The sequence below is a fragment of the Prionailurus viverrinus genome, chromosome E1 (genome assembly GCF_022837055.1).
Source record: "Prionailurus viverrinus isolate Anna chromosome E1, UM_Priviv_1.0, whole genome shotgun sequence".
Lineage (NCBI taxonomy): Eukaryota > Metazoa > Chordata > Mammalia > Carnivora > Felidae > Prionailurus > Prionailurus viverrinus.
In genome coordinates, this window is record NC_062574.1 from 31,209,033 (window position 1) to 31,221,467 (window position 12,435).

Consider the following 12,435-nt stretch of genomic DNA (forward strand, 5'->3'; position numbering starts at 1 on the left):
GAACATAATATTGGTAAAGTCAAAAGAGGGCAGTTTCCATAAGGATCACATGTCAAAATAGCTAAGAATAGGACATGAAAAATACTCACTAGGTTTGTGGATTAGTGGGATCATTAGTCACCTTGGGAGGTAGGGGGGTGTCCATTTTCAATCAAGCAGCATAAGCAGAAGTCAGGCTAAAAAAAATGAGCTGGTATTGAAGAACTAACTGCATGCAGAAAGCAGATTTCTCAAAGGGATCTAAAAAAAAATTGAATTTCTATTTTCCATACTGCCACCTCTCAGGTTAGAGGGGTCACAGAAACCATAATGTGACTGGGAGAGGCATGATCGTCTCTGCAGAAAAGCAGCCCTGAAAATGGACTCTCCACTATGCTCTGTGCTGGGTCACTGGAGTGCCAATATACAAAGAAGGTATGAGAGTTGTGGTTTTAAGGGCAATGTGGCTAAGAAGGCAATCAGAAAACTGAACACAGGTAGCCAGCTATCCGAAGCATGGAAAATATTTAAAGCAAAGGAAAATGAAAACAAAATCCAAAACCTACCGAGATAAATGAATATTTTAGAGCAAGTTATTTAGAGAAAATTTAAAGAAGTTGCATAACAAATGAATTTTTGCTTGATGCACTGTGGTGAGTTATTAGGTGAAACACGGAGAGGAAAAGTACCACTAGTTCAATGGGAATTTGTACAAATACTTCATTCAACCCATTACGCAGTCATGAGACAAGATAGCCGCCAAGTCTCACTTTCCCTAATGGTGAAACGAATGGGGAGTTTCTTACTAAATATTTCACAAACCGACTTTTATCTTTGGGATCACTGAGATTTGATGGTAATGGGTAACATTCCCAGGAGGCTACATGCATAAAATTAGACAGTCAACATGAAATGCTGACAATGTTAACATATGGAGATCACAAATCACGGCCCTTTTTGTTTTCCCCATCGGAATCTACAATTTCAGGACTAATTACTTCTAGCTCACCTCTTTCATTATGTCACCAGTACCTCTTTTCACCCCAGAGCCCACAGAGATAAGCAATAGAACCTATTGTGCCAAACTGGAAAAATACCCCGCTTTTACACATTCTGAAACTGGGCTTTGGTACAATTTAAGCATTCAGATCATGTTCAGATAACCTATCTCTGGAAATAGACACCATAATCTCAGGTGGGATAGAGAACCTAGAAGCCAAGGGACCAAGAGAGACTTGGTAGGACTAAAGAGTAGGTCTCACTAATCTCCTTTTGTGCTGGACTTGGCCTTCCAAGCCTCCGTCTTCTCATCTGCAAAATGAGCCATAATACCTCACTTTAGAGACTTCTTGTAAGGCCTAAATGAAATATAATGTATATGAAGAGCCACACAGATAGCAGGACCTTAATAAATGGTAACGATTTTGATCATCTGTTCCCATGGATAATTTCCTATCAAGAGAGAATATGTTGACTAGCAGATATAAATATTCTTCTTAGAAAAACTGGAAGAAAAAGAGCTACTTGGTAGTTTTATTTCTTGCAATTTCTAAACCAAACATAGTAAACCAGGCTTTGGGGCCATCCAGAGCTGAAGACCCCACAGAGGTATGGCCATCCCAGGGGATGAGCTCACCCTACAATGAGCTCCTGGATAAACAGATACATTTTACACAAATTCTGAAGCCCCCACAACTCACCACCTAGGTGGTGTTCCACAAAGGCCTATTAATTAATTGATTCCCAGGAACCTGTTCAACCACTGTCCACTTGACAATAATAGTATCTTGCTGAGACTTATCACAAGGTCGCTTTCAAAGGGCTAGCCTCTGGCTAAGAGTTATGAAGTTTGGTAACAAAATGCTTTTTAAAAAACCAATCTATCGGCTTCTTGACAAAACTGCCCCACCAACTGATGGTAGGAAATTGCAGTGTAGTCCAGTCCCATCAAAGACCTAATCAAGATCAGCGAAGTCCATGGAGAACCCAAATGACACATAATTCAAAGAACGTTTATAATTGACTTTGACAGGCTCTCATCACTTCAGAGTAATAAAATGGAAGTGTCACATATGGGCATCCATTTTTAAAGAATTCATTGGTAAACATGTAATTGCTTTGACAGACATTGAATGATTCTTTCTGTGGCTAATTTCCCTCATAATTAAGTCTGGCTTAAGTTAACATTAAAGTCTGTTCTGAAGCCATAAACACCTCTGCAACGCAGTGAGTAGTCAGAAATGAAGTGATTGGGGCAAATCTACATGAAGCTATCAAGAGTCAAAGGCCTATTTAAAGAAAACCCAAGAAGTAGGTACCTTAATGAACTCTGACCTAACAATGAGGGGCTATTCTGACCCCCAACCCATGACTCCCCCCTCCCCTTACTTTGGCATAGGTAGGTTTTAGATTTGTTTGTTCTCACATTCTGGTATGGAAAACATGAGGTGGAAGATGTACAGTTATCAGAGGTGGAACAGGTAATGGGAACAGGCAGGTAGCTGGTAGTAAGGCTTTAGATACCGAACTACCCAAAGGGAAGAAAGAGTGGGAACCCAAAGAGAAATGGAGGGCCAGAAGAGACAACACTCTAGAATAACCTCACCTTCTCCCCAGCTCATCATCAGAAAAGGGAACCAGGATGGAAACAGAGAGGGAGATAGGGATAAGAAGAAACCACAGAAATGCCAAGAAGGCTGGGCACAACAGAGAAAAAGACACATCCAGCATATAAACACCTGTAAGAAGGTGAAATAATACCACAGGCTGAAACATAGAAGGTGGCATACATTTATCTTCTCAAGCAAGATGGCAGTTTTCTTCCCTTGAAACTCAAACACTGGAGCTGTGGTCACCTCAGTCCCATAGTCCTCTTGATAAATACTCCCAGAGCCCCTAAGGGGAGGGTGATACTGGCTGATTAGGTCCTTAACCTTGTGGCCTGGGGCTTGGCTGAGGTAAACAAAGGCATGCAGGAAAAATGAGAAAGCTACAGAGCTCACTCTTGGGCAGCAGGCAGGGCTTACAAAACCTACCTTAGTGAAAAAGGCAACTCACTGGAAGTGACTGAAGAGATCCTACGGCCCAGGATGGGGGTGGGGGGTGGAAACGGGAAGGCATCCAATAAATGCCCACACCCAAGTCACAGACAGTAAGGTGTACAGCACTCTTTAAATGAACAAAGAACACTCTCCAAATTATACCACGGAGGGGAGGTTGGTTGAAACTTAATGAGCTGCCAGCACCTCAGAATTCCACAGAGCTGTTCAAGTGAGGTAAAAAGCTAACAGGGAAGCATTTTTCAAGACTTCAATTCTCCCCATGGGTAACACATAGACAGACTTCTTGACTGGATCAGTGTCTACAAGTTTTGAATTACCAGTTCCCATCTCCTGAGCAGGAAAAGCTGATTTTCCAGGAACACGCTCTCCACGAAATTAAATGCTATTTATTACAATCGGCAAAACTCTCTCAATTTTGCAATTCTCAGTTTTTGTTTTTGTTTTTTTAATTTTTTTTCAACGTTTTTTATTTGTTTTTGGGACAGAGAGAGACAGAGCATGAACGGGGGAGGGGCAGAGAGAGAGGGAGACACAGAATCGGAAACAGGCTCCAGGCTCTGAGCCATCAGCCCATAGCCTGACGCGGGGCTCGAACTCACGGACCTCGAGATCGTGACCTGGCTGAAGTCGGACGCTTAACTGACTGCGCCACCCAGGCGCCCCTGCAATTCTCAGTTTTAATTCATATGGTAAATAACTTTGTGCTAACCTATTATCTCAGAATCTATCTATCTATCTATCTATCTATCTATCTATGTTTCTTTGTTTTGTTTACTCCAAACTAAAAATGTGACTATAGCTTGGGAAATCCTAGAGTCTTAATCATAATATTAAAAATACTTACTGACAAGGTAAGCTGGATTTCTTTATGATTGTAGTTTTTGGAAATCCTTTTCTTCAAAGCTTTTACTGCATCTTTTGGCCTATAGCAATAAATACAATGGAATCATCAATTTAGGCATTGCCAAAAATAAGAAGTCTCTGAAAATCAATATGTATCGTGGAAAGAGAAGACCAAGGTCCTGGTTCTGCTGTGTGACCCTGGGCAGATTACTTAACTTCTCACACCTGTTTCCTCATACACGTAGGCAGACAATACCATCTACCCCCTTAAGAATCAAATAGAATATTTACATAACAGTATTACTCAGAAAACACTACACATGAAATGTATTCATATCCATATCCTTCTATAACTGCACAAAACTGGTTTATAGGAAATGTAATTTCCAAAACAATGAAGGTTAGCATTTTTAAGACTATTTCCTGAGCACCCTAGAGGGAAGGGGATATAGGAGGAATTATAACTAAGTAGGTCAGCTTCTGATGGGCTACAATTTTACATTATAAAAGGAACAATTATGTAGAAACAGAGGGTCAAAATTTACTTTGATGTGATTGAAAGGCACAGTAAACTTCCAGTTAGAAGATCACTTCTTGGGAGATGTAAAGTATAATATGATGACTATAGTTAACACTGCTGATGGGATACCTGAAAGGTGCTAAGAGGAGACCCTAAAGGCTCTCATCACGAGGCCCCAAATTTTTTTTTGTTAACTGTATGAGGTGACAGATGTTAACTTATTGTGGTAATCATTTTACAATACATACAGGTCAAAGCATCATGCTGTACACTTTAAACTTCTACAGTGCTGTTTGCTAATTATAGCTCAACAAAACTGAAAAAAAAGACACAAATCCTTTTTACATTACCTTCCAATTTTGTCTGTGTTTGCATGGATAGAATTCCTATTATAGGACAATTACATATGCTTACCTAGAATTATAACTATTATAAATATATAGATATTATCTATATTTCTAAAAAATCATACATAAAATCTAAGATTAAATGCTTAGAAAAGTTTAAGAATAAAGGTACTTTTTTGAAAGGAAACATTTTACTTTGAGATTCCCTTTTTGTATTATCAATGAAGAAATTAGTATTATCAGTGAAGAAAAGGCCAGAGGAACCAAATATGGTAAACAAGGTGATAGGGAAAACACCATAAACACCTTAAAGTACAGTCAATTAATATAATCAACAATTATGTATGTTTTCTTCGTCAACAATCAACATAAACTAGACTAAATCTTTTTGCTATCAGTTATCAGTTTAATGTACACAGAAAAAGTAACAGAATTGTATCCCTTATAACAATCTGTAATTCAGACTAAATTCACAAAACAGTTGACCTTAATGATTTTATTTAAAGCTTCAATTCCCTAAAGTTTAAAACGTATAACAAAAGGACACCATTTAAGAACACAGCATGAACGTGGGCCAGTTGACATTAAGAAAAAATTGTCTCACAAACAAGGAGAGGAAAAAAAGGCTGCTAGGTTAATTCCTGGTTAATAATGACAATTGCCTTGGGGCGCCTGGGTGGGTCAGTCAGTTAAACATCTGACTTCGGCTTGGGTCACGATCACGTGGTTTGTGAGTTCCAGCCCCGCATCGGGCTCTGTGCTGACAGCTCAGAGCCTGAAGCCTATTTCAGATTCTGTGTCTCCTTCTCCCTCTGACCCTCCCCGGCTCACACTCTGACTCTGTCTTTCAACAATAAATAAACGTTAAAATATATAAATAAATAATGACAATTGCCCAGGACAGGTCACCAGTAGGAGTTTACTAGCTTCTGGATAATATTTTTCAGTTAAAGTAACATAAAATACTGGCAATCAGAGCAGGGGGAATTTCTAAAGAAGGAAAAAATTCTCCTTTCTTTGAATAAAAAGGAATTTGAGCTTCACAAAGACAAAATTTGAAACTACTGAAGAAAAGGCAAAGAGAAAAATTATAATGGATTCTCAAGTATTCCACACGCTGAAATAAGCAGCCGTCTTAATGTTTCAACTAGACACACCTTCAAAAGATAGTGGTGCCCAAGGGGTGACGAAAACACTCAAGAAAACCAAAGAGTGTTCAAGAGAAAATGTGCTGTAGTCCTGATGCTTCTTATCAGAGGTAAACGCGTGCACCACACACTGTACTCACCCATCGTGGGTAGTGTTAATTATGTCACAGATGTGCATAAACTGGCCCCAATCTTCAGTCTGAACTCCGGCAAATGTAGCCTTTTCTGCAAAGAAAAGCTCTTGTGTTGAGTCTGAGCTAACACAGAAGAAGAAATGTCTGACCTTCCCGAAATAATCTGCTTGGGGTTTACTAGCAAGTACCATTAAGTTTATATTACCAAAAGACAAAGAGATTTTTTTTTTTTCTGAGCAATTCCCAGTAATTCAGGAATCAATCAGAACTCAAGTTCAGAGTGCTGCCATTACAGCAGTAATGGACCTATTAATAAAAGCTACAGGCACAACACTCAGGCTGCAGGGCCAAGACAGGCCAGCCAAACCTCCATCTGCCTGCCTGTCTTTCTGAGGACAAGCACCTGTTGAGCGGTGCACAAAGTGAAGTGCATAGTGCAAAGTATTTTACCTTATGCAACTTCATTTAACCCACTGTTACAGATGACGAACAGAAGTTTAGAGAAGTTAAGGAAATTACCTAAGGCTACACAGCCAGTACAAGGTAGAACTAGCACTCAAATTTCAGTTATTTGATGTCCGTTTTTATTTGTTTTTTTAAGTCATTTAGTCTCCTAGAGTTGGGGAGGGGCATACTGAGAAAGAGGGTGATCAGAACTACTGAAATTGTCTGTGTCCTTGAGCATTAGAGCAAGGTCACTCCCAGCACCTTTACTAACCAAAGCTGCACCAGGCAGACTGGAGTGCTTCTGCACCTGGAACCACATCATTAAACAATCAGATAATTTTCCCTCTCCAGATATTCTCGGTAAGAATATAAAATGCCATCTGGGAAGAGTAACAGAACACAACCTAAATGAGCTCAATATATTTCCTTCATGGGAGGAGGAGATCCTCAGCATGAAAACACTAGGTCTAGGGGGAATGAAGAAAAAGTTAAAAAGGAGAATGAAGAGGAAGGAAGAAAAGGGTTTGGTTGGAAGAACCCCAAAGCTTAGTCTGCTTCCGTATCTAGGAAAAGTATCATTTGAATTTGGCACTCCATCGACAGAGCTGAACAACTTTGCGTCATTTAGACACCTACTATTGTTCCTTCTCCCAGATTCCTTGCTCCCATTTCAAGCGCTTCCTCCTACCTTCCCTTCTTCCTAGAAAACTCCTATTCACCCTTCAAAAGCCATGACAAAGTCAGTTTCTCCCGTTCCATAAGTTTTGTTTTACAGTTTTCTTATATTGCAAGGGTACTATATTGTAGCTACTACATAATGTGTCTGTCTTACCTACAAGATTGCTCATTCCGTGAGGGTGGGGACCATGTCTCACCCTTGCCTCATCCAGGTCCAGGTGTATAGCTGGCAGTCAGCAAATATTTACAACATTAAATCATCAGCCTATGAAGACACAGTCTGAATCTATATCCACTCAAAGTTCATTTTAATGTCCAATAGGGATATAGCCAGCAACAGTTTAGAAAGCATCTCCCCCCCTCGGTGATGGTCACTTTCACCCCCTTATGAAGATGTGGGAACTAAGGTTCAGGACGGGTGGGGTGTTCCCCACTGTTAATGGAGCTGCAGGCAAAACTGCCCAAATCTGAGCCTCCTTACTGTAACCACCTGGTTCTCAGGATGTCGTCACCCCACTAAGTTCCTGACATTATATTTAGCATGTTTGGTTGGCATCCATAGGCACCGTGCCACACCCGGTTCCCCGAGGGAGGTGTTGAGGAGAAGGGAGGAAGGGAGAGGGCACTGGTAAGACAATCCAGTCGCTGGTTTCTGCTTCCCGGTACGTTATTCAGAGTACAGCCACAGATGAAAGGAAGGAGTTAGGCAAATACCTGCGTGGTGCCTCCAAAGGCCTCTTGCGACCCCGACTGTTCCTCCGCTCCCGCTTCCCTCACTCCAGTGCTGGGCATTTTCATTCTCTTTGTTTACTCACAAAAAGTAACTCAGCTTGTTAAGGGCTTGGCGCCAGACAGGACCGATTTAAAGGACCTGCCTCTCACACAGAAGTCACATCACTCAACCTCGGCGAGGCTTCTTCTTCTTCGGTGAACAGGTCAGAGCCACACTGGGCCCTCGAGTGGGCGTACGATATGAACAGCTTTCTCCTGGCACAGAAGTTTACCCTCTCTCCTTGCAGAGGCCCAAACACTCCACACCTGAATCACGTGCGTGATTCACCTGTTCGGTTACACTTTCCGGGGAGCACCAAAAGGGAGGTAGAGTTTGAGGAGGGGTTCCAGAGGGAGTCGGCCACAAAGAAATGCTTCGAAGGCGCTGGGTGCGATGCGGGTGCCCTGGGAAAGTTCCGGGGGCGGGGGGGGGGGGGGGAGGAAGGGAAGGGTTTCCTCCAAGTTGGACCAGGCCGAGAATGGAGTCAAGCGGGAAGGGGCCCCGGGCCCCCAACGCCGGCCCTGGCGTCTCTCTCCCCTCCCGCCCCGGCTGTTTACCTATGAGGTGGCCCACGGAGGTCGCATAGGGATCCCGGTGACTCTTCCCAAACGCCATAGTAGCCCCACCGAGCCGGGCCCAGGAAATCCGCCTCCACCGCTCTCGTGCTCCCGACTCCACCCGCTCGGTGCCCCTGGCTCCTCCTCTTCGTCCGAGCGCTTCCCGGGCTCGGCGGAGGCTGCGCGACCTGCCCTGCCGCTGCGGGGCGCCGGGCACCCTGCGTGGGGCGCGGGGGCGGGGACACTGGGCGCCCGCGCACCTGCCACGTGCCTCGCGGGACCAGCGAGGAGGCGGCGCTGCCAGCTCCAGGTGGCGCGGGCGGGCTGTGGCCGCCGCGTGGAGCCCGCGGGAGGGCTCGCGGGACGGCTCGCGGGACGCCGACAAGAGACCGAGGTGGGCTTGTAGCCCCTAGGAGCCGGCGGCCCAACGGCCACAGCCTGGAGATTAGAGACCCAGGCTCTGATTTCACCGCTTACAGGACAAGTTGCTGCTGTGCTCTGCGCCTCTTGCTCCGCTTTGTAGAGAAGGAAATATCGGGTTAATAACACAGATCTGAGGATTATTGTGAGAATTAGGGATATAAACCGCTTAGGTCAGTGTCTGTCACCACAAAATAAATATTTAACCACTGAATGAATGGAGTAAGTAGAAATCCTTACTTTCCGCCCCCACCGTCACCCCAGAGATCCTGAGGAGGTGTCTTCCTTGCCCTTTAAAGGAGGTGATAAATAGGAGGAGGGATTGGCTTCGAATTTAGGGACGCCCCAGGACCCGGCGGCCTTTGTCTCGCCTGTATTTCCTGAGGGACCACAGGGCGCCTCCATGAAAGCTGTGGGTTCCTGACCCTCCCTCCTCGGAGTTGTGTTTTCCAGTAAAGCTGAGGAGAGGGGTTTTCCTCCTGCTCTGGCAGGGAGTGGGTTTGGCTTCAGGACTGCTTTGGAATGTAAATCTGAGCCTGAGCAGTCCAAGCCCTTTCCAGCTGCTTTTCAGAAGCAGAATTTATTTCCTTTTCCTGCGCATTCAATTAACATCTGATTAGCCATGTTAACAATCTCCAGTGATGCCAGAGACTGCTAGAGAGTGGGGTGTCTCCAGGTGATGGCAGCTAGCCATAAACTGGGTTCTCTGTCCCTCCAGACCTTGCTTCCTGCAGTCAACTTGGGCCAGTTCTACAAGCCCTTCTTTGGTCCTGGAAACGGTGAATAGAGAGATCAAAGGGGGCTTGTTCTGACTTATGTCCTTAGTCTTATATTTTATTTCTTTTTTTTCTTGGTCTTATATTTTAAAACACAAGTCAAAACCAATTGCAACAGTGCCAAAGGGTTAACTTTTTTTTCCCCTGTTTCTGTTATTTTAAATTTTTCTTGACCTACGTGAGCAAAACCGAGAATGAAACATTTTTAATGTGATGGCATTCCTTATAATGGGGTTGATCATACCTGTAACTCATATTCTCCACCAGGGTGAGTGGCTATTTCAGATGGTGCCCTTTGTCCATTTCTTTAGTCATAACTATATATAGCCTGCTAACACTGCTGAAAATCTCTTTTGTGACATCACCAACCTAATCTCTATTCTATGTTATAGACTCCAGGAGAATATTTCACCTTCTCTGAAACACAACAACCAAACAATCTTAAAGAGAAAGTCTACTGTAGCTTAGGCTGCTGGTGATGTCAGTAGCCTGCCAAAAGGAACTGAGAACTACGAAGGAGCGAACCATTTGGACAGATCTTTTTCTTTTTTCCTATTTATTTATTTATTAATTTATATATTATTTATGAAAGAGAGAGAGAGGGAGAAGAGAACCTTAAGCAGTCTCCACACCCAGCACGGAGCTGGACTCAGGTCTCGATCCCACGAGCTTGGGATCATGACCTGAGTCGAAATCAAAAGTCAGATGCTCAACTGACTGAGCCATCCAGGCACCCCTGGACAGATTAAAAAAAAAAATTTTTTTATTAGTTTTCTTTATTTTTGAGAGGCAGAAAGAGACAGCACGAGTGGTGAAGGGGCAGAGAGAGAGGGAGACACAGAATCCGAAGCAGGCTCCAGGCTCTGAGCTGTCAGTACAGAGCCCAATGCGGGGCCCAAACTTTACAAACCGTGAGACCATGACCTGAGCTGAAGTGGGATGCTCAACCGACTGAACCACCCAGGTGCCCCACCCCTGGGCAGATTTTTAACACAACTCTGCTACTTATGTGAGAGGTTGTTTTGTTTTTTATTTTCTTGGGTTACGGGATTGAGGCACTGAGAACAGGAGAAATAGCACCAGGAAGTGTGTTGAGGATATTATGACTGGGTGATCAGAGCCAGGATCTCAGCTATACCTGGGGAAAAGTTTTTCTCTCCCCATATGCACATGAGGGTGTTATGGTGCTTGCAGCCTTTTTCTGTGCTCCGCCACTTTCTTCAAGATCCCCCTAATCCCCAGGGGTGAAAACCAACTCAATGTTAATGTGATCTGGGAGCAGGATAGTAGAATTCACAACCAAGCTAAAGTCAGAGAAGGGGAAGAATCCCAGGAAGAAACAATGGTAAAATTTTTGGATATAAGGAGCAAAACCCTCACCACACCACCATTTCAATTCCAAAGAATACTTTCTAAACATTTATATGTAAGTCATAATGCTAGGTGGAAGCAAAGAAAATAACCTTTATTTAAAACATGTGAAGGTGCATTGGTAGGTATTCATCAAGAGGATACAAAAATGCTGATTCGAAGGGGCACATGCACCGCAATGTTTATAGCAGTGCTACCAACATTAGCCAAATAATGGAAAGAGCCCAAATGTCCATCGACCAATGAATAAAGAAGATGTGGTACATATATACAATAGAATACTACTCAGCAACCAAAAAGAATGAAACCTTGCCATTTGCAGCAAGGTGAATGGAACTAGAATGTATTATGCTAAGTGAAATAAGTCAGAGAAAGATATCACATGATTTCATTCATGTGGAATTTAAGAAACAAAACATGAACCTAGGGAGGTTCATGAACCATAGAGAGGGAGGCAAACCATAAGAAACTTAAATACAGAGAACAAACTGAGGGTTGCTGGTGGGGAGGTGGGTGAGGGGATGGGCTAAATGGGGGATGGGTATTAAGGAGGCCATTTGTTAGCATGGGCACTGGGTGTCATATGTAACTGAAGAATCTCTAAACTCTACTCCTGAAACTGGTACTACACTATATGTTAACTAGGACTTAAATAAAAAAAAAAAAAAATACATGAAGTGCCTGGAACTGGAAATCTATCTGAATGTAGTCTTCACAATCTTGAAGGCAGGTAGAATTCACCTTAACAAAAATGTAATCTGAAATTAAGAAAAATAAAGCTAATACATAGCTTGGCTACAAGTTTGAGTAATAGCTGCCTGATTCTGAAGCTCTTATTGCCATTGGTGAATCTGCTTATTGAACATGACATCACCGCCTCTCCCCCCCTTTAAAGAATATGTTTGAGGGGTGCCTGGGTGGTTCAGTCAGTTAAGTGTCCGACTTCAGCTCAGGTCACGATCTCGCGGTCCGTGAGTTCGAGCCCCGCGTCGGGCTCTGGGCTGATGGCTCAGAGCCTGGAGTGTGCTTCGGATTCTGTGTCTCCCTCTCTCTCTGCCCCTCCCCCGTTCATGCTCTGTCTCTCTCTGTCTCAAAAATAAATAAACGTTAAAAAAAATTAAAAAAAAAGAATCTGTTTGATTCATAAGGAGACCTCTTGAAGCAGTCAGGAATAGGAGAAGTCGTATAATCTGCTGGTGCAGAGTCCTGCTGTTCTTTCTGAACTTGTTCAAGAAAGCTAGTATTTTCTGTACTGGAACTATATGCTAGCTGTGCTCTAAATACACTACATGCACTATCACTTAATCCAAAATGGTTCTATGAAACCAGTAACATTATCACTGTTTTACAGATTAGAAAAACCAAAGCTGTATCCCAGGCT

The 12,435-nt window shown here is 43.2% G+C and overlaps 1 protein-coding gene across 5 annotated transcripts in view; it reads right to left on the bottom strand.

Moving 5' to 3' along the window:
* TOM1L1 (target of myb1 like 1 membrane trafficking protein) overlaps positions 1-9,991 on the bottom strand; it is a 49,585-nt gene extending 39,594 nt beyond the window's left edge. Inside the window, exons 1-4 of one of the 5 annotated variants that reach the window (XM_047832846.1) lie at positions 9,928-9,991; positions 8,488-9,002; positions 6,040-6,124; positions 3,886-3,964 (exon numbers count right to left, since the gene is read on the bottom strand). In XM_047832846.1, coding sequence (XP_047688802.1) covers positions 3,886-3,964; positions 6,040-6,124; positions 8,488-8,545 — 222 coding nt within the window. In that variant the 5' untranslated portion in view covers positions 8,546-9,002; positions 9,928-9,991. Of the gene's footprint in view, positions 1-3,885; positions 3,965-6,039; positions 6,125-7,312; positions 7,852-7,872; positions 8,438-8,487; positions 9,239-9,927 lie in introns of those variants that run through there. The other 4 variants (XM_047832848.1, XM_047832845.1, XM_047832849.1 and 1 more) reach the window with 4 other exon arrangements.
* Positions 9,992-12,435: the final 2,444 nt, after the last annotated feature.